At 43.1% G+C, this 27,935-nt stretch overlaps 5 protein-coding genes across 6 annotated transcripts; 3 read left to right on the forward strand and 2 right to left on the reverse strand.

Annotated features, from left to right (window-relative positions):
* The first annotated feature begins 350 nt into the window (after positions 1-350).
* LOC124209020 (RUS family member 1-like) lies at positions 351-1,355 on the forward strand. Its single transcript, XM_046606889.1, has 5 exons — positions 351-460; positions 519-732; positions 794-912; positions 975-1,170; positions 1,242-1,355. The coding sequence occupies exons 1-5, from the start codon at positions 399-401 to the stop codon at positions 1,353-1,355; spliced, it is 705 nt and encodes a 234-aa protein (XP_046462845.1). The 5' UTR covers positions 351-398.
* A 468-nt stretch (positions 1,356-1,823) lies between these two features.
* On the reverse strand, positions 1,824-6,112 carry LOC124209324. Its single transcript, XM_046607268.1, has 2 exons — positions 5,891-6,112; positions 1,824-5,825 (listed from the first exon to the last, which is right to left on the reverse strand). The coding sequence occupies exons 1-2, from the start codon at positions 5,985-5,987 to the stop codon at positions 2,029-2,031; spliced, it is 3,894 nt and encodes a 1,297-aa protein (XP_046463224.1). The 5' UTR covers positions 5,988-6,112; the 3' UTR covers positions 1,824-2,028.
* Positions 6,113-6,426: 314 nt separating this feature from the next.
* Positions 6,427-12,017, reverse strand: LOC124209325. Its single transcript, XM_046607270.1, has 2 exons — positions 11,772-12,017; positions 6,427-11,694 (listed from the first exon to the last, which is right to left on the reverse strand). Exons 1-2 carry the CDS (start codon positions 11,875-11,877, stop codon positions 7,739-7,741), a joined length of 4,062 nt encoding a protein of 1,353 aa, XP_046463226.1. The 5' UTR covers positions 11,878-12,017; the 3' UTR covers positions 6,427-7,738.
* A 584-nt stretch (positions 12,018-12,601) lies between these two features.
* LOC124209327 lies at positions 12,602-17,496 on the forward strand. Its single transcript, XM_046607273.1, has 4 exons — positions 12,602-12,768; positions 12,845-12,933; positions 13,258-13,356; positions 13,518-17,496. Exons 3-4 carry the CDS (start codon positions 13,269-13,271, stop codon positions 17,432-17,434), a joined length of 4,005 nt encoding a protein of 1,334 aa, XP_046463229.1. The 5' UTR covers positions 12,602-12,768; positions 12,845-12,933; positions 13,258-13,268; the 3' UTR covers positions 17,435-17,496.
* A 342-nt stretch (positions 17,497-17,838) lies between these two features.
* On the forward strand, positions 17,839-27,717 carry LOC124209326. Of its 2 annotated transcripts, XM_046607272.1 has the most exons (3): positions 17,839-17,973; positions 18,081-22,378; positions 26,697-27,717. In XM_046607272.1, the coding sequence occupies exons 2-3, from the start codon at positions 18,191-18,193 to the stop codon at positions 27,435-27,437; spliced, it is 4,929 nt and encodes a 1,642-aa protein (XP_046463228.1). In that variant the 5' UTR covers positions 17,839-17,973; positions 18,081-18,190; the 3' UTR covers positions 27,438-27,717. The 2 variants fall into 2 exon arrangements, with proteins under 2 accessions (XP_046463228.1, XP_046463227.1); XM_046607271.1 differs by lacking the exon at positions 26,697-27,717 and having other exon boundaries at positions 18,081-23,381.
* Positions 27,718-27,935: the final 218 nt, after the last annotated feature.

Consider the following 27,935-nt stretch of genomic DNA (forward strand, 5'->3'; position numbering starts at 1 on the left):
CAGGGGCATCACCCATTTACTAAGCTCAGTTTTTTTATACCCCAAGGATATCCTTCATCAGTCAGTGATCACTATTTAGAGTACCAAAATTGGGAAATTCTGGGAAAAATTCAATACCATTCAATACAATGAAAATCTGGGAAAATTATTCAATACATGCATCAATTCAGGTATTTTTTTTTCTGATTCAAGCCATTGAGAGTCAAGTTTCACTAAGCTATTCTTATATGCCTACAAATGAGATTGATGTTATCTAAATGTAACTATGGCTAAACATCATTTGTATGTATTCAAGGCTTTCGTTGGTAGCTTATCAGGATCTTTGTCAACGAGGGCTATACTATAGAAGGAGTCGGAGTAGGAAGCGCAGCACTTCTACTCCTTTGGCTGCTACATTAATGTGGCTGATAAAAGATGGTACTGGAATGGTTGGCCGAATATTGTTTGCTTGGTGCAATGGGTGAGCACTTTTTCAGCATTGCATATTAATATTTTGCATGTTTATAATTATATTTCAGCACCAAGCTAGATGCGGATAGTAAGAAATGGAGGTTTTTTGCAGACCTTCTCAATGACTGTGCTCTAAGCCTAGAATTATGTGCTCCATATGCTGTAGCGGCAGTTGGAGGATCTAACGGAACTATGACTAGTATTCTTTGTGTTGCTGGGGTAGCCAAATCGATTGTTGGAGTAGCTGGAGGTGCAACAAGAGCAGCTTTAACCCAACATCAGGTACCAACACGAATTTAAACAATTACTACGGACTGACTGTATACAAGTATTTGTGCCACAGGCCCGACAAGGGAATCTTGCCGATGTATCGGCCAAGGACGGAAGCCAAGAAACCCTGGTGAATTTAGCTGCCCTAATAACTAGTCTTTGGCTTTTACCTATTTTAGATGGCGCTACAGGGTATGTGGTTTCTTTTATTTTTTATAAAGCCAAGTACTATCGAATTTATTTCCTCCACGCAGATTGACATGGTTAATATTTATCCTCTTTACGTTGTTGCACGTCTTCACTAACCTGAAGGCTGTAAAAGCTGTCACCATGGAAACTCTTAATAGGGCTAGATATATGATTATTTTGAAGCAGTTTGCCTCAACCAAATATGTGGCTTCCATGAAAGAAGTTAACCCCATCATGGGACTCATTCCGAGTTTCCGACTGGTAATTTTATCATTTAATAGCCTAATCAATTAGATAATGAATTATTAATATATTTATTCACCTTGGCTCAGAGGAGGATGTGTGCGGTTACCGAATACAACTCGGATGCTCAATCAAGGCTGTTGCGTCCCGAAGTACTTTTGAAAAGCAATTGGCTCATTATTCTGAACGGAATTTTGCTGTGATTCCTGATCCGCTCACTAAAACTATCTACGTCATCTATTGGCGGAATTGTACGTTGGAAGATGTGCTGGAATCGTAGGCTACTCGCAGGCTATCCTATCTGCCATGCTTTCCTCCGGATATTCGGTAAGTCAGAGTTCTCTTCAATAAACTCTACAATTATTATCATTTTTACTTCTTTTTTTGTCTGGGGAAGATTATGAATTTGGACTCACCGCTCGACGGTAATATCTCGAGTGCGCTGAATCAACTGGAGAAAAGTAGCTATTGGAAAATGGAAAGAGCTTCAGCAGGGTCTAATAAATCAAGGAGAGTCAGATTGGTGATTTCCTAAAAGATAGTATGTTTTCACATTATTTTGTTTTTATTTATTTTTAATTTTTTATTAAGGTTGAAATCTGGGTCAGTCACTGTTAGCCCCTGACGAATGGAGAGCATCGTGGTGAAAATTGTACGAAAAAAAAATCATTAAAGCGGGAAATTTAAAATATATTTTTTTAAACTTGAAGATAATTGCAATCTACTTTTATTTAATTATTTCTCATAATTCATCGTTCTGTACACAATCATGAAACAAGATGTTGTGTGTAATTTCAAGAACCGATGTTGTTAAAATAAATTGCCGAATAACCACGACAATCGACCAGTTCCGAATCTATCCGTGGGTGGCTGGGGTTAACGCTTATCGCTGATAAGTTTGGCCGTGATCTCAGCCATTTGGCGGAGTTTTTGTAATGTGGTGATTCTCTGCTGATAACCTGGACGATTTTCTTGTTTCTCGACGGCTATCAACAAGTCGATATAGTCGGGCGCAGAGAAAGAGTGAGGCCGCAGGGCGATTTCTTCCAGTCGCTGGATGCATGGATAAGTGGCTTTCATCAACTCCATCAGCTGTGACTCGTATTCGTCGATTTCTTTCTGGATGTTTTTCAGCAGCTGTTCATTGGTTATCGCTTCATTCTTGGCCCCTTGATATTGTTGCCGGATGGCGTCGGATGAACGCTTCACTTTCTCTTTCACCATTTCGTACCTGTATTTCTGATTGAAATGGGCATTCCAAGAGCATTTGCATATCATACAATTGCCGCTTGGGTTCATGACAGAGCAACGATGTTTGTCGGCGTCATGAGCCTGTCTACAAGGAAAATGGCAAGTTGTGCGACAATTTTGACAGTTGGTGGTGAATTGACCCGTTCCGCTGATGTCAGTTGATTTTGGAACGAGGAATTCGACTTCAAATTCAAAATTCTTGTTGGCGTCTATCTGATCTTGATTATCCGCCAGTATCTTCTTGATTTGCTGAAACTCATCGATACGCGTCAATTTAATTTGTGTACGAAGTTGAAGACCTTCGACCAGGGCTTCAAGAAGTTTCCTTTCTTCGAGCACTTCACGAGTGAGAGTCAACGATTTGGCTTCCATTACACCCAAGTCGTCAAAGAATTTGTCAAAACCTTCGATTGCCATGTCAAAGTAGGTCCGGTTAAATTCGTTCGTCTGGCGGTCGCCCTTGTTAGAAGTAAAGAAAATTAAGTTATTAAACTTGTGGTGAAGTGGGAGACCGGTGAATGGATCCATGGGCGACGGGATACCGGCCTCTTTGACTGCACCAAGGACCGGTGGCGAAGCAGCGTCAGCAAATGTCACCATCAGACGAATATTATCCTTAATATCTTGGCCAAAAATAGATAAGATGGAGTCGAAAATGTACTGCAGAGGGGCCGTCAACCTGACGTCAGACGACTGGACGACAAAACAGACGGCCTCCAATTGCTGAATCCCGTGACGGCACTGAAAATAATCTTGAATTTGTTGCAAAATTTTCTTGTCTTTCTCCAGTCCACGAGTGTCACCAAATCCTGGAGTATCGACAACTGTCAGAGAATAATTCAGCCGGGATCCTTTCATTTCGTACAAGTCGTAGGTGGTCACCAAGTCCGTCTGGCTGTAAGCTTGAGACTTGCCGGCCGGTTCGTCGATCAGTTTAAAGCGGAAGTCGTCGTTCCACTCGACGCCCAGCACATAATTCACCATAGCGTTGATGAGAGTACTTTTGCCGGAACCAGTGGCGCCCAGCATCAAGATGGTCCGTTGACGACGTTTGCCGACCAACGCCAAGTAACTTGGCTCACCAAAAACATAGTGTCCGACTCCTTGTGCTTGGTGGGCTTCGTGGTGTTGTCTCTTTAACGGTATCTGGTAATGGTCGATGTCTTTGTCGGTCGGGCATTTTTGGCTCTTACGACGGACGACAATTGCCGCCCGTTCGGCCTCTCGCAGCGTTTTCGCTTCTAGAATCTGTGAAGCTTTACTGTAGAAAGTGCATCCCGTAGCATTTATGCAAACAGCCCGCACTTGGACGCAATAATCTGTACCGGGGACGAGTGGTTCAAGTGTAATCGTCTTTTTCGTATTGGATCTTTGTATAAATGTGGACTCGTGGGGGCTACCACCCATCCAGCAGTCAATAGAGTAAGAGGAAATTGTTACGTCGTCTTTCGCTACGGTCTCTACTCTGCCTGAATAAAATTGATGAGACCAAGAAATGGTGATGCTCGTATCCGTCACGTACAAACACTGTAGTCCAGCTGGTGACGGACAAACCGGATCAATTGTCACCTTACAGCTGAACGGACTGAACGGACTCCTTCCTCCTGGTGTCACCACGGCAACGCGGAACACGTAACTCTCCTCCGATTGCAGATGACTGATTGTAATTTCTTCGAAATAATGTTGGATGGAATCCCACCTTTCTTTGGATCTATCGATACTCCGATACTGCAACAGATAATTAGGCTCCTCGACTTCTTCCTCTGTTCTCCAACTCAGCGTGATCACGCCACGGTGGTTCTTTTCGACTGTGACTGGACCAGGAGCTTTAGGGATGGTGAAATTCAAAGGTAGAGCCTCTCCCGTTCTGCAGTCGTATAATCGCGTGAACGGTGATAGTTCCGCTACACCAGCACCAGCAATCCGTTCGTCGTAAAATATGACGTACCGTACGTTTGTGTTGTCGCTGTTGTTATTAGTCACCCAAATTGAAAACTCTTTAGCAGCATAGTATATTCGACGACAGTTGATTGAGATGGAATCCTTAGTTGGTTGTCCTTTATTGTCACTTCTCCAGTCTGTCCAATTCGAACTTGGAGTTTGGTTGAACACTCCAACATAACGCTTCATTTCGCTAACCAACAAGTCAGAAATTCCATCCAAATTGGGCAAGTGAATGACTACTGCGTAAGACCAATCGTTTCCATGTTTAACCTCTTCTTTGAAATTTTCTACTCCAGACACAAGCTGGACACCGGGTAATTGATTCAACATTTTAAAAGTTTTGATTTGCTGTTTCTGACAATTGAGCCAACAGTTCAGCTCGTTGGGAAGGAACGGCGATTGGGTTTCCATGGCTTTTATCTTCTTGTCCATTATCTTTTCTTCCATGATCTCTCCGCGTCGGATGGCAATGATCCATTGGGCCAGCGCCTTGATTAAAACCTCAAAATATGTGGTTATTAATTCCCCTAATTCCTTGATTCTCTTATAGGTTGTTAGCGGAATACAGTGGCAACCGCTCAAATCGCCAATCAAATCGTCCGTGTCCCAACGGATTCGTTGCAAACGGTTCCATATAATTTGACAACGAAGAACTAGATACGGCGGATCACGAAGATTTGGCGGAATCTTAGTTTTACCTTCTTTATTAGGCATCAATTTATGGAGTGGGTACAGTAATACTTTCAGCGGAATTGCCTTGTTGACTGGATGGATCATTACCGCCCTGCAGGCTTCGTACTGTTCCGCGACGGGCTTAGAAGTCCAGCTTTGTCCACCGTTTTTGGCTTGATTTAGATCGCTGTAGAGAATGCACTGCAGGTCTAGCGGGATGAAACATTGTCCGCCGTCTTCTTCGTCACCTTCTTGATCCTGATCCGGCCCTAAATTGAGTCTGCCCTTCCAGAGCTGATCGGCGAAAATGCGGGCGTAGTTTCGCATTCTTTCGATGGCTTCGTCATCATCGTCAGTTGTCGTGTTTGACTTTGGCTGTTGACGGGGAAAAATGCAAAAGGCTTCCAGGCCATAAGTGACGGCCACGACGACGTGAGTGGCTCCGCTCTTCATTAATTCGTCTGGACGGCAAATGATTTCCAGTTGAGTTATTGAATCGACTGCCGAGACTTTCTTGCTGGAGCAACAACAATGGACGGCCACTTCGGCTTTACGGCCAAACGTTTCCGCCTTCCAGTCCACCCCGTCGGCCGCGTACTGCCAAGCTCCTCCGGATGATAGACGCAAAATGCCGGTCATCAGACTCATTGCTGTGTGATCATCCATTCCTAATTTAGATAGCCAAAACCTGTGCCCTGTTTCATCGTCATCAATGGTTTGCTCAGTCGCCATCGAATGAACCTTGACATGTTCTTCAGTTTCGACGACCGAGCTGGGCACATCGGATGAATCCCACAAACGAATTTCTGTACAACATGTTAAAGTATTTTCTAAGCACAAATTCTATGTTTTGTCAATTATTCAAGCTTACTTGGCAGCACAATGGCATCTTCGGTGTAATTGTAAAATGTTCCAATGGCGAACTGGCGGCCAAAAGCCGTCATTTCAACACAATCCGGATTAGGCATTTTAAACGGTGTAATTACTTGCAAGTAACGTCCGAACTGAAGAGAATTATATAACGGGTCAGAATTCTTCAATGAGCAGCCATCACTGTTTTAATTATCTACGATATAATCCAAGGCCGTGTTGACTTTCGTCGGCCTTGTATCATGGCGTCAGAACCATCTAACGGGGAAAAAATACAGCTCGAAAAGGCGATTCGAGTTTAGATTAATTATCACGACGACTTTAATCCAATCAAAGTGGATCTATCGTTAACTATTTGTGTTTGAAATTGAATGATAAGAAAACGCTTAAATTTACCGACCTTCGCCCCATTATTACCTCTGAGAGAAAAAAACAGCGCCATCTTATGGGATTGGACTTGTGGGTTTTAGGGGTCGTCTTTAATTATCTTTCATAATGTTATCAAGTTAAGATAGAGTTCCTATCGGGAAATTTCTGAGGGTAATCTATTTCATAAGACATTTATATAAAAAACAAGTTTTAGAATAACAAATTATTTGTCACTTGAAACGAATCACGAGCATATCTCGAAATGGACTATAAATAGGTGACACCACCGCAGGACAAGGACATCGGTTGTGCAAATGAAGTCAACATCACGCTATCGGGCACAGAATGCGTCACCATCAATTCCAAAAAATATTTGCATTTGCTTGGCTAAAAACAGACTTGAAAAACTCAGTTTTACAGAGATTATTATAAATATTAATCCTCTACCACAAACTTTGACAAACAGTTGGCCTATCTGCGTATAATTTTTCTTGATTTGATTAAAGTCCACGGCAAATGAGCTTTGCCCAGTTGCCTGGTTAAATGCAGAACTACTTACAATCTGAGCTATGCGATTGATGCTGGATGTTTGTTTTACTGTTTGAAATTTTTGCGTCAATTTTTTCATTCGCGATTGTTTCAGTTTTTGTAAATTAATTATGTCATGGTAATGGACGAAACAACTATTGCTCCTGATTTCTCCCGTGCAATTTGAATCGAACGAAAATATGCTGAACTTCGTGCATGCTGGACGACGGAGCGTCCGCGGAGCGTAAAAAAAAAATACCAGTATAGCTAAGTCATTTGCGCGTTCGCGTTTCGCTAGGCTGTTGACAGGACAGATGTGGTTTAAAACCACTGATGCATTTAACAACTAGCAAAGAGCTGACACATTTATTCTTGTTTAGAGTTACTAAGTCTATGTACAGGTGGGCAGGGTTTGTGCACGTGCTGGAACAAAACAAAGTTAGTTATCTTATAAAATGGCCGGATTGCCGGATTCTCGGTTCGCAATGATATCCACGTGATAGAATGTTATTATCGCTTGCGGAGCATCGATTATCCGCCGGTAGGTTCAAATATCTAGCCTACTTAGGGCTACTATCGGACAACGAAATAATTTGATCTTTTGATGGTTTACTAAGGCTCTTTACTCACATATAGTCATTCAGTGCTGTATTAGATTTTCCAACATAGCAATACTAATATACTTTCAAATAAAAATTCCCATTTGTAAAATAAAAACAAAACAAACTAATTTCGAATATAGATTTGGTAAATCGACATTCGATGCTACTGATTGATTATTATTAATGTAATTAGTATAACGTCATTTCATTTGCGGATGAATGAAGTCTGGTACTTGTGACGATCTGTTGCTGCGCTATTTAGTCAACCAGGCACTGTCGTAATTGTCGTCATCATCATTATCCATTCGGGCGTTACTATAATTGTCATCATCGTCGTCGTAACCGACCTCTTAATCGGCAAAGTCGTCATGTCGGTTCCTGGTCAAAAGGGATTCGTTGTTCCGGACCCTGCTGGTGATCACGGCCATATGACGAAGCTTCTTCAAACTTTCGATCCGCTCCTTGAAGCCGAGACGTTTCTCATGTTGCTCGGCGTCGATGATCAAATCTATGTACTGCGGCGTAGAGAACGGATTAGGACGCAGGGCGATCTCATCCAGCCGCTGGATGCAGCTTGAAACCGTATTCACACGATCCAATACTTCCTTCGCGTTTTGGTCAATATCTTTTTGCAGCGCTTTGATTAGATCCTCGGCAGTTAATTTCCTCTTCAGTTCCGTCTCGTATTTCTGTTTGATAGCATCGGATGAAGTGGCTTGTTTCTGTTTGACGTATTCCCAACTGTATGGCTGGTTGGCGTGCATGTTCCAGATGCACTTCTCCGGGCAAATGCGACAGGAACGGGTTGCTTCTGGCATGGCAGAATCCATTGCCCAGCATTTAACCTTGTCGTCGTCGTTCTTGTACGCACACGGGTTATGACATGTGATGTAACACTTGTTGCAATTGGTTAAATATTGACCGGCTGGAATCTCAACCTTTTGCGGCACCGTCACTTCCACTTCAAACTTGACATTTTCATTGGCTTCAATCTGCGCTTGGCTGTTTGTGATCATTTGCTTCGTCTTCCGCATTTCTTCCATCTTGGACAAATCAATTTTTATGAGCGGCTGAAGCCCATCCACGGTCGCTTCCAGCCGTTTCCTCTCTTCCAACACTTGCTTGGTTAACGACAGGGACTTTGTCTTCATAGTGGTTAGAACGGAGAAAAACTTTTGGAAATTTTCCATTCCCATTCGCCAGAAGAATCGGTTGAACTTGTCGACTGTGTTTCCTGGCTCGCGGCTGGAACAAAAGAAACCGGAATTGTTAAACTTGTTATGAAGGGGCTCGCCAGTGTCGGGGCCCGTTGGATACGGTAAGTTCGCTTCAGCAATGGCGCTCAGGACGGGCGGAACTTGGCTGTCTGCGAACGTCAATAAAAAGTTAATGTTCTCTTTGACGTCGTTGCCAAAGATGGAAAGCACCGAATCAAATATATAGATTTGAGTGGGCGTCAAACGAGGCAGGGAAGCTTGAGCCACGAAGCCAATCACATCCAGCTCCTGGATTCCGTCCTTGTCTTCGAAAAACTTGCGGACCATTTCGGTGATTTCTTGGTCCCTGTCGAGACCTTTGGTGTCGCCGTATCCAGGCGTGTCGACAATAGTCAGCGAATACGGAACGTTGAATCCTTCCGCGTGATGGATGTCGTAGGCCGTGATGCGGCTGGTCTGGCTGTCAACTTGGGAGCGGCCGGCCGTCTGCTCTTCAATCAGCTGGAAGCGGAAGGTATCCTCCCATTGAACGTTGAAAATGTAGTTTATCATTCCATTGATTAGTGTCGTTTTGCCAGAACCGGTTGCGCCCATCACCAAAATTGTTCGATGCTGAATCCTTCCTTTCTGCTGACCGGCTCCACCTTGCCTCCCATCGGCTTTTCCAAAAGCGAAACGTTCGGCCGTTGAAAGCGATCCGGTTACTTTTATAAGCGGGATAGCAAAAAGGTCCATGCCGTTTCGGTTGCCGATGCTTTTGCAGTGCTTCACAATCGTTTCGGCGAAACGGACTTCTTTGGCCAGCGTCGTCAGGCTCACTTCATCGCTGGGCGCACTGATCTCCTGTAAATCATCAGAGACAACCACAATGTTAACAAAATAAGTCGTTTCGGGTTCGAGTTGCTCCAGTCGACAGCTTGATTTGTAGGAAGGAATGTCCAATTCATGGGCGGATGACGCATCCTGCCCATTCTGCCAATACCGAATGCGATAAGAGTACCATGGACTTCCAACGCTGGAATTCTTCCATCCAATTTCTGCTCTGCTTTGCGTAACCAATTCAACCTCGACGTCAGTTGGAGGTTGTAAATCAGATTTCTTGTTCTCTTTCTTAGCCATCCCGGTCGGCTGTAATGGCGGTTGAACAGTTGTCATTTGATGGTTGTTTGATTGGAAGGATTTCCGTGTGGCTGGAATTTCTTTTGCCGAACAAGTCGATTCCCTGTCCGTGTTTGTTGCGTCATCTTCGTCAGCGGACGCCATTTCGTCGTTCATGATTTCGCTGAATTCGCTGCGACCGATGCAGGTATCGGCCGCCACCCGAAATTTGATGGTCGATCCATTTTGTTTGGTTAAGTTGAGTATTAGATGATTTTCTCCCAGTTTCGCCGTTTTCTTCTGGGTCCATGATTCGATAAAACTGTCATCATATTGATACTCGACCATAAAAGAATAAGGGAACCCAGGATCTTCATAGTTCCACTCTAGACGAACGTTAAATTTCTTGCTTTTGCGATTCTCTTGAACGTCAGCGATCCGCAGATCCGTGGGAGGTCCGGGTAATCGACCCAGATTATCCTTTAGCACATTGCCATCTTCGTAAACCGAATATCGACACCCATTTCCACTGCCATAAGTAATACAAAAAGGGACTTGATCAATTAGGTGTTTATTCTTATTGACGTGATCGGCCAATTCACGAATTTTCTTCAGTACTGGCTTCTGCTTCCGCTGGATCATGTGCCAGGGAATTTTGTCGTCGTCTTCGTCATCTTCGTCCGTGTTGTCGTCGTCGTCGTCTACTGATGTCAATTTCGTGTAGTTATCCACGTAGTCTTTCATATCGGCGAGAATCTTGTTCGTTTTCTCATCCAGCGGCGGAACGCTCAACACCAGGGCGTGTCTCTTGTCAAACGACTCGGCCAGTTCTTTTTCGAGCGATTTTCGATTGGCGAAGAAAGTGATGTCGGAAACGCCTTTCATTTTGCCGGCCATCTCTGACTCTGCCTGTTTATATCGCAGCCATCGCTCCAGTCGAGTCGGCTTGAAAAGCGGATGCGTTTCCGCGATATTGGCGGCTTTTTCGATTTCATTCTCGTCGCCATTTTCACGCGCTTTCACGACACCATTTTTCCAGCTTTTCTTCAAGAGTTCTTTGTATTTGCCTAGAGCGTCTTCAAATTGGTGCAGAGAGGAGCGAAATTCTTTTTTGATGGACGTGCGGATGCTATCTAATTTTGCACCGACTCGCTCCAGCTCATCCCAGATCCGCCCGCATCGAGCTATTAGGTCGTTGTCGACGTCTTGGTACCCGCCTTTAATTTTCCCCATAAGACATTTCAGCGGGCAGAGGAGAACAGCAATGGGAACCGCTTTCCTTTTCTGGACTTGTTCGATCAGTTTCAGGCAATTCTTGTAGGCGTCAAAGACGCTGCATTTGCGAAAAGCCGAAGATTGGAGATCGGCATACAAACGACATTTCACACGAGTCAGCTGTTTTTTATCGTCAAATTGCTTCTTGAACTCGTTTAATTCTTGTTTGTCGTTGAGTGCTTCTTCCATTTTCTGCGCTATTTCTGACAATTTCTCTTCGGCTTCTTCCATTTTCTGCGCTATTTCGGCCAATTTCTCTTCGGCTTCTTCTTGAGCATCTTCATCCGCTTCTTCTCCGACATCCTGAGTCAGGACGCAATAAGCTTCCGCTCCGTAAGTGACTCCAACGACGACGTGAGTTGGAACTGCTGGTCCCGATTTCTGCTTCTTCGTTTCTTCTCCTGAGGCAAGACAAAGTGGAACGTCTTCATTGATTAAAATTTGTAGATCCAAATGTTCTTTTCTTGACTTTACACGAAGAAATAGGATTCGAGTTGCCTGCGATGGATTCGGTTTGTCGTTGAGGTAGTTACACGCGTCACGATACTTCTTGATGAGGCCGGCAAGGACGGTTGCTTTCAAATGCTCATCCAGACCCATGTTTTCCCACTTGCTGCTATTAGAATCGGAGTCTGGGAGCTTAAATTTCAGTTTGAATTTATCGTCTACTTGAGTGGCCGATGATACTTCACCCGATTCCCAACACGTCCGGCCATCTTTAATAATAGTAACACACACATGTTAGTTTCATATTATGAATACTAGGTCATTTGTGTAAAACTATTTTTAGTACCTGCTAGAATGCTGTCGTTGCGGTAGTCGTACAAATCACCCAGTTGGAATCGGCCTCCCAACACAACCATCTTAATGATATGTTGTTCAATTGCTTTGTCCGTCATGGCTCTCAATAAAGAAATTTCTTTTTCAGCTATTACGGAATTTTGTCTCCTATTTGACACGGTAGAAAGGTTGGTTTTTAGTTCAATGGCGAACGTCAACTGTCGCACGGTATTGCCAAGTTTGAACGTTCAACAGTTTTACAGGCATGGCCTACTTGAGGGTTATAAGGCCTGTAAACTTGTGTCTACTACCACGCGAAGGCGAGAGGTGTGGCCAAATTCTCTATTCCTGCTCCTGCGAGAGCCAGTCAGACGAAAAATGGAGGGTACAACTTCGTCATCTGGCGTTCAAGATGCAATCTCGTTGTAAAGTAAATAAAATATACTGAGGACAAAAGAATTATCGAAAGTTAATAACGGTTATAACACAGAAATGTTTTTTTTTAATGGATAGGGCCTATTAATGAAATGAAGTAATTTTTTGATTTCCCGGCCTGTTTGCGTAGTGCGAGGGAGTGAGAATACTAATAGTAATTTTTTTTTAAACTGCTCCAGACACACTGTAGTTCCGTTGCGCCTTAAAAATAATGCGGTACACGACAATTGAAACCATTCCCCCTTATATCATTCTAACGAGATGGCAATATCGAACGCCAGATAGCGATGATTACCTCTTGCTCGGGGAAAGGATAGGGAATCCTGCAAATCCTCTCGCCGTCATGGAGCAACATTCAAGTTTACAGGCCTTAACCATTAAGCAGGCCATGGAACAGGATAGACTCCACCTTTCTTCTAGAAGTTGTTTAGTCTCTTAGAAGAATTTGTTTCGTAGACTTCTGATATTTTCAACGAAATTGTTGATTTAAAGAATAAAGTTATTTGTTTGACTTGCACTACAGTTTCGAAATCGTGGACCTCAAAGTTGCTCTATTAAACAATATCCGTGAGCAGGTAGCGTTTATAATTCCAGTCCAAACTGTGTCGTGTTATTAACGTGTATTATATGGTCATGTTATTAATTCTATAGGCTCTGCCGCTCCGTATCACGCACAACCTAACCTAACCAAACATTCAAAGACGAAAGTTGATTGTTTCTTTTTAGACAATTAAAAAAAGGTAATGTGTAGGGTAGGTCTTAAAAATCGAAAGTCTGGGAACGCGCTGTAGAAATATAATAAAAATCGGCTACTTTGCCGCTGCAGCGCGTTCCCAAACTTTTCGATTTATTTATATCTACCCTCCCTTAATAAAAAAATCTAAAAAAAAATTCAGGAAGTAGCCAACCATTAGCTACTTCCCAAAAAAACTCCAATGCTCTCCGCCTAAAAATCGATTTTTGGGAACGCGGCGAAAATCGCCTTTTTACATAAGCTTCTCTCGCGCGTTCCCAAACTTTGGGTAGGTAGTACCCGCTTACTACCCGTAGTGATCTTTTTTTAGCTTTTTCCTCGATGGCTGAACCTATCCGAATGTCAGCTCTGGGTCGCGATGCGCAAGTTGGGAATGTCTATAATTACTACACTGACGCCATAATTCCAAGTGAGCAACACAAACACTACATTATAATTTACATTATACACACATTATACTACATTACATTATACATTATAATTAAACCTACGTATAATTTTTTTTTCTTTCAAAGTGCATCAAGATTCTGTGTCCATGTAAATAATCAAATCTATAAATATGCAAAACAGATACTGGGACTCCAGCACCAAAAGAATGCAGGCTGACTCCAAAATGCAGTATCTTCTACCATCAGCAGCCAGACAAGAGTTACGAGCTGGGCATCAATTCCCACTTTCAAAAAAGCATCAATCGAGGTGCCGTGAACTTGAATGGACTGTGGTTCGCCAATTATCTTAAACCGAACCCATCGGAAGACGATGACATGGCAAAAGTCGACGTCTTCATTAAAATCGTTCAACAAACCGAATTCCTTGATCAGCAATATATTAATTCTAAAATGTACGATTACAAACTCGATACCGGTGGTTTAGCGACCCACTTGGTGGAAGAAGTTGTCTACGGAGCCGAGTTCATCTGTTCCATGCAGAGGAAAATCGATCAGCAGGAAACGAAAGAGAGCGCAGAAGAAAACCTCTTGAGAGAAACCAAAATCTACTTTGACGAGGTTGTATCCTCTAATCCAATGTTCACGAAACCCCCAGTCAAGTTGGGGAATGAAGTCTATTGTAAAATGTTTAGCAGTCTATCAAAAGCCAATCCGGTGCTGGAGGGCCTTTTCCAACAATCTATTTCGTGGCTGAGAAATAAAGCAACTTATATGGACAAAGAAAAATTGATACCTGTTGAGATTTTGCTTCGATATATTCCGGAAGAAATGGAAACTCGACTTCGATCAGAGAGGATGAACGACCTGAGAACAGAAATTGATTGGCATCGGAAATGGATTGATAAAGAAAGCAGTAGAATATTGAAAATCGCGACTCTCGATCGTGTGTTCCCACTCGCAAAAGTCGTATGTCAATTCCACGGACTGCTGACGCCAGTTTGGAATGAGATCGAGAAATTTTACGGGAACATTGTCTTGGGGACAGTAAGCCCTTCAGATCAAGAATTAACAGAATTCCAACTCATTAAAAAACTACTGAGGGATATGAAAGACTGGCTGACCCAACGACCGAATGAAATTAAGGATATTTGTTCCTTACTCGATGGTAAGCAATTGGTTGCTCTAGATTTGGAACATATTCGAACTAGCACAACAAATAATGATGAGCAACTTGTCAAAGTGCAAGTCAAAGTGTTGGTCTTGAAAGTCGACCACAACGAAAACCCGGCGGTAGACTACATAATGCAAAAAGTTGTCGATCTTCAGACAAAGGTTTTGAAGCTCCCGGTTTTTTCATTAATCACCAAGTTGCAGGAAAAACTTGTAGACGAAGTAAGGAACAAACTAAACAAATTCGCAAACGAAGCCGATCTTAGCGGTTGTCAAAACCGAAGTCCAAGTTACTATACAGCTCTGGTATCGAACTCTTCATTGGATGATGGAACAATAAGAAATTTTTATTTTGACAAAGCATCAAACACAATAAGTTTTGGTTTAGTGTCCGTAGACGATCCCAAAAATTCATTGGAAAAGCCTCAGCAACAAAATCCTCCAGATGGTTTTAATCTTATTAATTCCATGTTACCTCAGACTCCTATGACACCAACAGTTGGTCCCCCTTTAAACCAGCAGCAAATTCAAATTGAGAACTGTGGACCTTTCTCAGCAACTGCCTCGTCCGTCACCACCAATACTAATTTGGATGACCATGAAAATCAGATTGGGATGGTCATTGACGAATCATCCGCATTATCGTCCGATTTGGAAATCACCGAGGACGCCGGGAGCAATAATACGACAGCTAATTCGAAGGATATGGTACAGTTTTTTGCGAAAACCGAAACAGAAAATTCAAACAAAACAGAAATTGAACCGAATGCGGCTGCCATCAGCAGAAAAGCGGATGCAGAGCAAGATTTGAGTGTCCACAAAACTGAGAAAATGAAGGTAAACGATGTCGCAGAAGAGACGCCGTCACGCACAGCATCCACAGCAGCCGATTTCATCCAAAAGAGTTCTGCTGCTGCTGGAGGGAAGCAAAAAATAAAACAACACAGTGACAGCAACGATCGGGAAAGACATGTCGGACAGTCTGATCAGAAGCTCGATCGGTACGAATCCAATTCGCAGTCGAATCCCGAACGTCATGCCAAAAATAGGTCCGATTCTTCAAGACAAGAAGAAGACGGGACTACTCAAGATCAAGACCAAGACGAAACAAAACAAGTATGGATTTATGACGAAAGAAAAAATCAAATGCCACAGAACAAAGAATTTCCGTCAAATCGAAGAATCGCTGAAATATTTTCGGATAAAAGCGAAACATTTAGCACATTAATAAAAAAGGGCCGGCCTAATGTTTACTTGTTGAATGCCGAGGAAACGTCAATTAATGAGGATTTTCGGTGGTTCGACATTGGGCGATCTAATGATTCCACTTTGCCATCGAAAAACTATCGTGATACTAAAATAATTATCTTGATGGGCGCCACCGGATGCGGCAAGAGCACGCTTATCAACGGAATGGTCAATTACATCCTCGGCGTCAAATGGAACGATCCCTTCCGCTTCAAATGTGTCCGTGACGATGAAACGACCGCCAAGAACCAGGCACATAGTCAAACGAGTACAGTAACGGCCTACACTCTTCGCCACCATGACGGGATGGCCGTTCCGTATTCGATCACGATTATCGACACGCCCGGCTACGGTGACACGAGAGGAGTTCAAAGGGACAAGGAAATCACGCGCAACATCCATCAATTTCTGACGCAACAGGGCGAAAATAGTGTCGACCAGATTCACGCCGCATGTTTTGTTGCCGCTTCCGGCGATAGCCGATTGACGGCCACCCAGCGCTACATCATCGACTCGGTTCTTTCCAATTTTGGCAAAGACGTCAAGGAGAACATGAGATTGTTGGTGACGTTCGCGGACAATGCCGATCCTCCCGTCGTCGAGGCCTGCCTGGCTGCCAATTTTCCCGTGACATCCGCGTCGGCTGGAATCACCTACAGCAAATTCAACAGCTCCGTGCTCTACGCAAACAACGAACAACAAGGAGACGACGATTTCTGTTTCGACAAATTATTCTGGGACATGGGACAAGAGAATTTCGACAAATTTTTCACCATGTTGGAGAATATGAATGGTCGCAATCTAAAATCAACGCGAGAGGTCATTCAGCGACGAGATCTCCTGGAACAGTCGCTCAAAGACATCGAGCAGGAGCTGGAAGTCTGTCTTGTTAACATTGAAAACATAGAAATGTTTCGTAGGAAAATGAGGGAATACGGCCACAAGATGGAGACCAACAAGGATTTCGTCGTTGAGAAAACGGAAATGCGGTATGTGCAGATTAAATGCGACAAAGGATTCAAGGCTTACAATTGTCATCGTTGCAAAAGAACTTGCGAGCCGCGCGTCAAAGTATTCAAGAAAAGAGCGTGCACTAGCAGCAATTGCCCATGTCCCATTACTGAACATGACTTTCAAACGATTGAATGGCAACCGCGTTCGGTGATGATCAAAACGACTCTGTTGGATATGAAAGCCGAATACGAATCGAATTATGATGACAAAATGACCACCGAGCAACTGCTTGCTAACTGCCTGACTGAATTAGATGTAACCAAAGCGAAAGTATTGAGTCTACTTGACCAAGTGGGCATCAATGCCTGTAAACTAGATTCGACAGCTCTGCGTTCAAATGCATTAAGTCCGGCCGACTATCTCAGCCTGATGAGAAGTCGAGTCGCCGAGGAACAAGCTCCCGGTTATCTAACACGATTGGAAACGTTAAAGGAGCTGCAACAGAGGCTGGCAGGAATTGTCCCCAAAAGACAAACGCAAACGTTCACTACGCCCGGATCACGTCGAGAAGAAATGCCCAAGCAGCACAATTCCCCAATCCGGCAAGAGAATTGTTGGAATGAACCCAAAACTGATCAACAATCCGAAGTATACCAACAAGAGGAACCAAAAGGCGCTCCCAAACCTAATAATAAATTTCTTGGTATTTTTCCAAAGTGGAAATAGAATAAGCAAATAAGTCTCGTTTAATAAATCAAATGCAAGAACAATTCTGAAATTTATAATATTTAGATTGCATTTTATCGAACAGAAAGCAACATTTCCTAACATTCGCTAACATTTACTGTTTTATTCGAATTGTAATCGGCTTGAATGAATACCTATTCTTGCATCGAAAAGTCAGAGTACATCAGATGCGAACAAGAGGCTACTGGTGCTGACGTTTTTTGCAAAGAAGACTCCTGAATATCTTAGTCAAAAATAGACAAGTCCCAGTCGGAGATGTAGCCTCGAAAAGGGCAGTCGTCTTCCAACGCTGCTAAACTTCGTGGCGCTCCATCTATCTAATCTTATCTATTCGTTAGGTTTTTTTTTAAGGCGAGAGTGAATTGAAATATAGCAAGAACTTTTCAGATGAAATAAGTATACTGTGTCGATCCTTCTAGCCCATTTGTGTTCGATTCGATATAGCGTTGTAACCTTTTAATTATAGTTAGTGCCGCTCCAGAAACACGATTGAACCAAACATAAGACCAAACCAAAACGTAAGTTGAATTTTTCATATTTCATATTATATCTCATAGGGGGCCTTCAAAGTGTGTAGATGCTCAAAAAATCGTGAATAAACATTTATTTTTATTTCTGGTTGAAGGTGATCCATCACGACCAAGTATTTATCTAGAATTTGTTTCGTCCGATTCAAATAGCACGGGAGAAATCGAGACTACAAGTTATATTAACGCAGTTTCTTCCTTCAACATCATGGCAGAGTCCATTGAAAAAACTGCTGAAACAAACCAATGGACGCAAAAGATTCAAACAGTAAAACGAACATCCAGCATCAATCGCACAGCTCAGCTTGTGAGAAGTACAACTGTTAACGAGATAACAGAGAAAGATCCACTTGCTGTAGATTTTATTCAAATCAAGAATTACGATACGCAAGATAGGGCATCTACGTGTATCCGGTCCGGCCCGGCCGACCCAAACACCGACGTCTTTTTATCTGAGCATTTATCCGAACCATTTAATTCTGCGCGAGCCTTGTCAATGATGAGACAAAATCGGGACGTTGCAACCGGCCCATTGACTCCGTCCTTACCTACAGTACCTACAGTATCCGTAGATTCTCGCGTACAGAAGAGATCGACTGATGCAAGACGCAGAAAAGGCGGTGTCGTTCGTGTAAGAACACCTGGCGACGGCGAATGCGATAAGAGAAAAACACAATCAGAATCGTTTGCTCGAGAAGACGAAATAAAAACAAATAATAAAATGTACACAGAGGCCAATGAAACCACGTCAAATGGAATCGCAAAGGTATTTTCCACCAGCAGGCACTACAGTCAATTAATCAAAAAAGGCCAACCTAATGTTTACTTGTTGAACGCCAAGGAAACATCCATTGGTGAGGATTTCCGTTGTTTCGACATCGGACAGCCGGAAGGTACACCGTCGTCATTCGGTATGCAAAATCACAAAGTCATCATCTTGATGGGCGCCACCGGATGCGGCAAGAGCACGCTCATCAACGGAATGGTCAACTACATCCTCGGCGTCAAATGGGACGATCTGTTCCGCTTCAAATGTGTCCGTGAAACGACCACCAGGAATCAAGTGCACAGTCAAACGAATTCGGTGACAGCTTACACACTTCGCCACCATGACGGGATGGCCGTTCCGTATTCGATCACGATTATCGACACGCCCGGATATGGGCACATAACAGAAAACAAAAGAGATAGAGAGACTACGCGCAAAATTCAGGAGTTTCTGACTCAACAGGAGACTCGTGTCGACGAAATTCACGCAGTCTGTTTTGTGGCCCCTTCGGGAAACGGCCAATTAACGGCTTCCCAGCGTCATGTTATAGATTCCGTGCTGTCCGTTTTCAGTAAAGACGTCAAGGAGAACATTCGCCTACTTGTGACGTTCGCAGACAACGCCCATCCTCCCGTAGTTGAGGCCTGCCTGGCTGCCAACTTTCCTGTTACATCCGCGTCGGCCGGAATCACGTTCAGCAAATTTAACTGTTCCGTCCTCTACGCGTCAAATCGGCAACATGAAGAGGACGGCCCTTGTTTCGACGAATTATTCTGGGATATGAGCCAAGAGCATTTTCACAAATTTTTTACGATGTTGGAAGGAATGAACGGCAAGGACTTGAAATCAACTCGCAACGTCATCCAGAGTCGCAGACTGTTGGAACAGTCGTTGAAAGACATCGAACAAGAGTTGGAAGTCTGTTTTGCCAAAATCGAAAATATGGAAATTTTCCAAAGGAAAATGAGGGAATACGGGCACAAAATGGAGACTGATACAAATTTTAGCTTTGAAAAGACGGAAATGCGCCTCACTGAAATGTTTTGCGAAAAAGGATTCTTTGCTTACAACTGTCGTCGTTGCAGTGACACTTGTGAAAAGCCAAACAAACTAAAATATTCAGAAAGGCAGCAAAAAAGAAAATGCGAGTTCTGTACTTGCCCGGCTTCAGAACACGAATACCAGCAATTCGAATGGCGTCTGACTCCAGTTAAAATTACGACGACTCCGAAGGACATGAAAGCCGAATACGAATCGAATTACGATAGGAAAGTCTTTGTTGAGCAACTTCTCGCTGACAACTTGGACGAATTGAATGTGGCGAAAGCCAAAGTATTTAGTTTGCTGGAACAGATGGGCATCAATGTCCGTTCACTGGAATCGACAGCTCTTCCCTCAAATGCGCTCACTCCGTCCGACTACCTGAGTCTGATGAGAAGCCGTGTCGCCGAGGAACAAGCGCCCGGTTACCTGACACGATTAGAAACATTAACGGAACTACAGAATTGTTTAGCCGCCGATGCATCAGCCTCTGCGTTATATAAGACGACACATAGTATTCCTGATCAGACTCACCGATTATCTAAAACCGATGGAGCAACTCAGAAAGTAAATTACGGATTCACAACATCTCAACACGTTAATAATGCTGACGACTATCGGATGGCTACTATAAATACCGCTGGTGCTTCTAGCAATTATTCCTCTGGATATCATACAAGAACTGCTACTGGCCCTAGCCTCAACCAAAATCATCCTGTTTATAATTTAATGGAAAGAACAAATCCAGAGAAAGGAGGGGCAGATTTTTTCGGCGAAAATAATCAGTCGGTTATGACAAGACAAGTGACTGCCAAATGCGATTCTTTGCAAACGCTCAAAACGCACGGATTACATCGAGGAGATAAGTTAAACCAGTGGAATTCCACAATTCCACAAGAGAATTGTTGGAAAGAAAATGTTAGCGATAAACAAGGCGAAGGTGATAAACATGAGGTACAAACAAGTGCCATTAAAGCAGCGAATAAATTTTCAGCAGTATATGATGTACAACTTCAATTAGTAGAACAATCGCTCAAAGTCGCTGAAAAAGAGTTGGCAACCACGCAACAGGAAATTTCAGACAAAATAGAAATTAAATCGAATGCGGATGCCATAACTGGAAGTGCGGATACAGGGCAAGATTTTATTGTCCATGAAATTGAGAAAATGAAGGTACATGATATTGCAGAAGGGAGACCGTCAAGCACAGCATCCACAGCAGCCGATTGTATCCATAAGAGTTCTGCTGCTGCTGGAGAGAAGCAAATAAAACAACGAAGTGACAGCAACGACCGGGAAACACATGCCGAACAGTCTGATCCAAAGCTCAATAGATTCGAATCCGGATTGCAGTTGAATTCCGAACGTCATGTCGGAAATCAGTTCGATTCTTCACGTGAAGAAACAGACGGAACTACTAAAGATGGAGAAACGCGTTGCAAAATCAACACTGACAAAGACGATACAAAACAAGAAAAGAGCTACGACGATGGAAGAAGTGGAATGAAGCACAAAGAGTCTCCGTCAAATCGAAGAATCGCTGAAATATTTTTAGATACCAGTGAACAATTTTGCACATTAATAAAAAAGGGCCGGCCTAATGTTTACTTGTTGAACGCAGAGGAAACGTCAACTAGTGAGGATTTTCGGTGGTTCGACATTGGGCGATCTCATATTTTCGCTTTGCCATCGAAAAGCAATCGTAATCACAAGGTAATTATTTTTATGGGCGCCACCGGATGCGGCAAGAGCACGCTCATCAACGGAATGGTCAACTACATCCTCGGTGTCAAATGGAACGATCCTTTCCGCTTCAAATGTGTCCGTGATGATGAAACGACCGCCAAGTACCAAGCGCACAGTCAAACGAGTACAGTAACGGCCTACACTCTTCGCCACCATGACGGGATGGCCGTTCCTTATTCGATCACGATCATCGATACGCCAGGATACGGAGACACGAGAGGAGTTCAAAGGGACAAGGAAATCACGCGCAAAATTCATCAATTTCTGACTCAACCGGAAACTCGTGTCGACGAAATTCACGCCGCATGTTTCGTGGCCGCTTCCGGAAATAGCCGGTTGACGCCTACCCAGAGCTATATTATAGATTCTGTGCTGTCCATCTTCGGTAAAGACGTCAAGGAGAACATTCGCTTGCTGGTAACCTTCGCAGACAATGCCCATCCTCCCGTAGTTGAGGCCTGCCTGCTGGCTGCCAACTTTCCTGTTCCAATCACGTTCAGCAAATTTAACAGTTCCGTCCTCTACGCAAACAACGAACATCAAGGAGAAGACGATTTCTGTTTCGACGAATTATTCTGGGATATGGGCCAGGAGAATTTTCACAAATTTTTCACCATGCTGGAGAAAATGAACGGCAAGGACTTGAAATCGACTCGCAACGTCATCCAGAATCGCGGACTGTTGGAAAAGTCGTTGAGAGACATCGAGCAAGAGCTGGAAGTTTGTTTTGTTAAAATCGAAAATATAGAAATATTCCAAAGGAAAATGAGGTTATATGGGCACAGGATGGAATCTAATAAAAATTTCATCGTTGAAAAGACGGAAATGCGCCTCATTGAGATGTTATGCGAAAAAGGATACTTTGCTTACAACTGTCGACGTTGCGGGAAGACTTGCGAAAAGCCTAACAAACTAAAATATTCAGAAAGGCTGCAAAAAAGAAAATGCGAGTTCTGCACTTGCCCGGATTCAGAACACGAATACCAAACATTCGAATGGCGTTTGACTCCAGTAAAGATTACAACGACTCTGAAGGACATGAAAGCCGAATACGAATCGAATTACGGTAGGAAAGTAACTGCTGAGCAACTTCTCGCTGACAACTTGGACGAATTGAATATGGCGAAAGCCAAAGTGTTCAGTTTGCTTGAACAGGTTGGCATCAGCGCCCGTAAACTAGATTCGACAGCTCTGCGTTCAAATGCATTAAGTCCGTCCGACTACCTGAGTCTGATGAGGAGCCGTGTCGCCGAGGAACAAGCACCCGGTTACCTGACACGATTGGAAACATTAACGGAACTGCAAAATTGTTTGGCCGCCGATGCATCAGCCTCTGCGTCGCATAAGACGGCACGTAGTTTCCCTAACCAGCAGACGCACCGATCATCGCACACTGGTGGAGCATCTCACAGAGAAAATTGGGGATCGAAAACATCTCAATATTCTCAACACGGCACCGTTGATGACTATCGAATGACTAGTTCGAATACCGCTGGTGCTTCCATCAATTATTCCTCTGGATATAATACGAGAGTTGCTAGTGGCACTAGCATCAACCAGCATAATAATCAATCGGATATGACAAGACGAGAGACTTCGGATAGTAAAGAGGACTACTCTTCCGATTATAACAAAGAAAAAAAATGTATGTTTGCTAGGGCATAGGATTTTATTTTTAACAAATGACTTTTATTCTTCAAACCGCCATTATTATTGTGTTTTTTTTCACTCTCACATTTGGGATTTCGTTGGGTTAAAATATGAAATTCAAGAAGAATTTGTTAAATACAAAACTCGTTTCGGCTTATTGATCAACAAGCTACAATAAAAGATGTAAAACAAACTTCCTTTTGTTTTTCTTATTACTGGACAATCCCAATTCCAAGACATATTCGAGATTCCTAAACAAACCTACGGTAATTGTCAAAGGGGTTTCAACCATATTACACCAGGGACATAAATTCGCATACGGGCATTACGTATAAAAAAGAAAAAAAAAAGTATAAAAAAAAATTTGAATCGTGCCATATTATTATTTACATTATTTTGGTCTGAATACGGAATGTCAATATGAAGTCTCAAAATCGTTTAAAGTGATGGTGACGTTGGCCGACAAGCGACATCGCCGTTCCGCCCGTTGTCAAACCCTCTGACCGCCAACTTTCCCGTTACTAGAATAAAGCCAATTTTAATAACAGCTCCGGTGTCGTCCTTTGTACTTCCAACGAAATACCGCAAAAAACACAGAAGACGATTTCGGCTTTGACGCATATGAATGATTGGAATCTCTCTGTCTTGTCAACATTGAAAACATGGAAATATTTCAAAGGAAAATGAGGGAATACGGCCACAAGATGCTGAAAGCCAACAGGAATTACGTCATTGAGAAAGCGGAAATGCGTTATGAACAGATGAAACGCGTTCGGTGACGTTCCCGAATCAAATTATGATGACAAAATGACCACCGAACAGCTGCTTGCTAACTGCCTGATTGAATTTAGATGTGATCAAAGCGAAAGTATTGAGTCTGCTTGAACAAGTGGGCATCAATGCCCGTAAACTAGATTCGACATCTCTACATTCAAATGCATTAAGTACGGCTGACTATCTCAGTCTGATGAGAAGTCGAGTCGCCGAGGAACAAGCTCTTGGTTATCTAACACGATTGGAAACGTTGACGGAGCTACAGCAGAGGCTGGCATCAGGATTTTTCCCCAAAAGTCAAACGCTAACGTTCACTACACCCGGATCACATCGAGGAGAAATGTCGAAGCAGCACAATTCCATAATCGGGCAAAGGAATTGTTGGAAAGAAGCCAAAACTAATAATCAACAATCCGAAGTACACCAACAAGAGGAACCAAAAGGCGCTCCCAAACCTAATAATAAATTTCTTGGTATTTTTCCAAAGTGGAAATAGAATAAGCAAATAAGTCTCGTTTAATAAATCAAATGCAAGAACAATTCTGAAATTTATAATATTTAGATTGCATTTTATCGAACAGAAAGCAACATTTCCTAACATTCGCTAACATTTACTGTTTTATTCGAATTGTAATCGGCTTGAATGAATACCTATTCTTGCATCGAAAAGTCAGAGTACATCAGATGCGAACAAGAGGCTACTGGTGCTGACGTTTTTTGCAAAGAAGACTCCTGAATATCTTAGTCAAAAATAGACAAGTCCCAGTCGGAGATGTAGCCTCGAAAAGGGCAGTCGTCTTCCAACGCTGCTAAACTTCGTGGCGCTCCATCTATCTAATCTTATCTATTCGTTAGGTTTTTTTTTAAGGCGAGAGTGAATTGAAATATAGCAAGAACTTTTCAGATGAAATAAGTATACTGTGTCGATCCTTCTAGCCCATTTGTGTTCGATTCGATATAGCGTTGTAACCTTTTAATTATAGTTAGTGCCGCTCCAGAAACACGATTGAACCAAACATAAGACCAAACCAAAACGTAAGTTGAATTTTTCATATTTCATATTATATCTCATAGGGGGCCTTCAAAGTGTGTAGATGCTCAAAAAATCGTGAATAAACATTTATTTTTATTTCTGGTTGAAGGTGATCCATCACGACCAAGTATTTATCTAGAATTTGTTTCGTCCGATTCAAATAGCACGGGAGAAATCGAGACTACAAGTTATATTAACGCAGTTTCTTCCTTCAACATCATGGCAGAGTCCATTGAAAAAACTGCTGAAACAAACCAATGGACGCAAAAGATTCAAACAGTAAAACGAACATCCAGCATCAATCGCACAGCTCAGCTTGTGAGAAGTACAACTGTTAACGAGATAACAGAGAAAGATCCACTTGCTGTAGATTTTATTCAAATCAAGAATTACGATACGCAAGATAGGGCATCTACGTGTATCCGGTCCGGCCCGGCCGACCCAAACACCGACGTCTTTTTATCTGAGCATTTATCCGAACCATTTAATTCTGCGCGAGCCTTGTCAATGATGAGACAAAATCGGGACGTTGCAACCGGCCCATTGACTCCGTCCTTACCTACAGTACCTACAGTATCCGTAGATTCTCGCGTACAGAAGAGATCGACTGATGCAAGACGCAGAAAAGGCGGTGTCGTTCGTGTAAGAACACCTGGCGACGGCGAATGCGATAAGAGAAAAACACAATCAGAATCGTTTGCTCGAGAAGACGAAATAAAAACAAATAATAAAATGTACACAGAGGCCAATGAAACCACGTCAAATGGAATCGCAAAGGTATTTTCCACCAGCAGGCACTACAGTCAATTAATCAAAAAAGGCCAACCTAATGTTTACTTGTTGAACGCCAAGGAAACATCCATTGGTGAGGATTTCCGTTGTTTCGACATCGGACAGCCGGAAGGTACACCGCCGTTGTTCGGTATGCGAAATCACAAAGTCATCATTTTGATGGGCGCCACTGGATGCGGCAAGAGCACGCTCATCAATGGAATGGTCAACTACATCCTCGGCGTCAAATGGGACGATCCTTTCCGCTTCAAATGTGTCCGTGAAACGACCGCCAGGAATCAAGCGCACAGTCAAACGAGTACAGTAACGGCCTACAGTCTTCGCCACCATGATGAGATGGCCGTTCCTTATTCTATCACGATCATCGACACGCCCGGATATGGGCACATAACAGAAAACAAAAGAGATAGAGAGACTACGCGCAAAATTCAGGAGTTTCTGACTCAACAGGAGACTCGTGTCGACGAAATTCACGCAGTCTGTTTTGTGGCCCCTTCGGGAAACGGCCAATTAACGGCTTCACAGCGTCATGTTATAGATTCCGTGCTGTCCGTTTTCAGTAAAGACGTCAAGGAGAACATTCGCCTGTTGGTGACATTCGCAGACAATGCCCATCCTCCCGTAGTTGAGGCCTGCCTGGCTGCCAATTTTCCCGTGACATCCGCGTCGGCCGGAATCACGTTCAGCAAATTTAACTGTTCCGTCCTCTACGAGTCAAATCAGCAACGTGAAGAGGACGGCCCTTGTTTCGACGAATTATTCTGGGATATGAGCCAAGAGCATTTTCACAAATTTTTCACCATGCTGGAGAAAATGAACGGCAAGGACTTGAAATCGACTCGCAACGTCATCCAGAATCGCGGACTGTTGGAAAAGTCGTTGAGAGACATCGAAATGCGCCTCATTGAGATGTTATGCGAAAAAGGATACTTTGCTTACAACTGTCGACGTTGCGGGAAGACTTGCGAAAAGCCTAACAAACTAAAATATTCAGAAAGGCTGCAAAAAAGAAAATGCGAGTTCTGCACTTGCCCGGATTCAGAACACGAATACCAAACATTCGAATGGCGTTTGACTCCAGTAAAGATTACAACGACTCTGAAGGACATGAAAGCCGAATACGAATCGAATTACGGTAGGAAAGTAACTGCTGAGCAACTTCTCGCTGACAACTTGGACGAATTGAATATGGCGAAAGCCAAAGTGTTCAGTTTGCTTGAACAGGTTGGCATCAGCGCCCGTAAACTAGATTCGACAGCTCTGCGTTCAAATGCATTAAGTCCGTCCGACTACCTGAGTCTGATGAGGAGCCGTGTCGCCGAGGAACAAGCACCCGGTTACCTGACACGATTGGAAACATTAACGGAACTGCAGAATTGTTTGGCGGCCGATGCATCAGCCTCTGCGTCGCATAAGACGGCACGTAGTTTCCCTAACCAGCAGACGCACCGAACATCGAACACTGGTGGAGCATCTCACAGAGGAAATTATGGGTCGAAAACATGTCAACATTCTCAACACGGCACCGTTGACGACTTTCGGATAACTAGTACAAATTCCGCTGCTGGTGCTTCCAATTATTCCTCTGGCTATTATACGAGAGTTGCTAGTGGCCCTAGCCACCCCAGTATAATAATCAATCGGCTATGACAAGACGAGGAACTTCGGATAGTAAAGAGGGCTACTCTTCCGATGATAACAAAGACAAAAAAGGTATCCTTGCTAGGGCAAGGGATTTTCTTTTTAACACGTGACTTTTATTCTTCAAACCGCCATTTTTATTGTTGTGCGTTTTTTTTTTGCACTCTTACATTTGGGATTTCGTTGGGTTAAAATTTGAAATTCAAGAAGAATTTGTTAAATACAAAGCTCATTTAAAAGAAGCTTCGGCTTATGGATCAACAAACTAGAATAAAAGATGTAAAACAAACTTCCGTTTAGCTTTTCTGATTGATTGACTGGACAATTCAAAATGACCAAATCCAAGGACCAAGACATGGTCGAGATTCCCAAACAAACATTGTTATTGTCAAACAGGTTTAACAATACACTTGAGGCATAAATTTATATTAGAGCAACGTCTCCGTAAAGAAAAGAAAAAACAGTAAAAAAAACACACACAAATTCTGGGCTTATTGATTCAGACTA

The sequence above is a fragment of the Daphnia pulex genome, chromosome 12, assembly GCF_021134715.1.
Source record: "Daphnia pulex isolate KAP4 chromosome 12, ASM2113471v1".
NCBI lineage: Eukaryota > Metazoa > Arthropoda > Branchiopoda > Diplostraca > Daphniidae > Daphnia > Daphnia pulex.

Coding starts and splice junctions, on each gene's coding strand:
- LOC124209020 (XM_046606889.1), top strand. CDS start 399: ATGTGGCTGATAAAAGATGGTACTGGAATGGTTGGCCGAATATTGTTT. Junction 461..518: donor TTGTTTGCTTGGTGCAATGG/GTGAGCACTTTT, acceptor ATTATATTTCAG/CACCAAGCTAGATGCGGATA. Junction 913..974: donor ATTTTAGATGGCGCTACAGG/GTATGTGGTTTC, acceptor TCCTCCACGCAG/ATTGACATGGTTAATATTTA.
- LOC124209324 (XM_046607268.1), bottom strand. CDS start 5,987: ATGCCTAATCCGGATTGTGTTGAAATGACGGCTTTTGGCCGCCAGTTC. Junction 5,826..5,890: donor AGATGCCATTGTGCTGCCAA/GTAAGCTTGAAT, acceptor CATGTTGTACAG/AAATTCGTTTGTGGGATTCA.
- LOC124209325 (XM_046607270.1), bottom strand. CDS start 11,877: ATGACGGACAAAGCAATTGAACAACATATCATTAAGATGGTTGTGTTG. Junction 11,695..11,771: donor CAACGACAGCATTCTAGCAG/GTACTAAAAATA, acceptor CTATTATTAAAG/ATGGCCGGACGTGTTGGGAA.
- LOC124209327 (XM_046607273.1), top strand. CDS start 13,269: ATGGCTGAACCTATCCGAATGTCAGCTCTGGGTCGCGATGCGCAAGTT. Junction 13,357..13,517: donor CACTGACGCCATAATTCCAA/GTGAGCAACACA, acceptor TATGCAAAACAG/ATACTGGGACTCCAGCACCA.
- LOC124209326 (XM_046607271.1), top strand. CDS start 18,191: ATGGCAGAGTCCATTGAAAAAACTGCTGAAACAAACCAATGGACGCAA.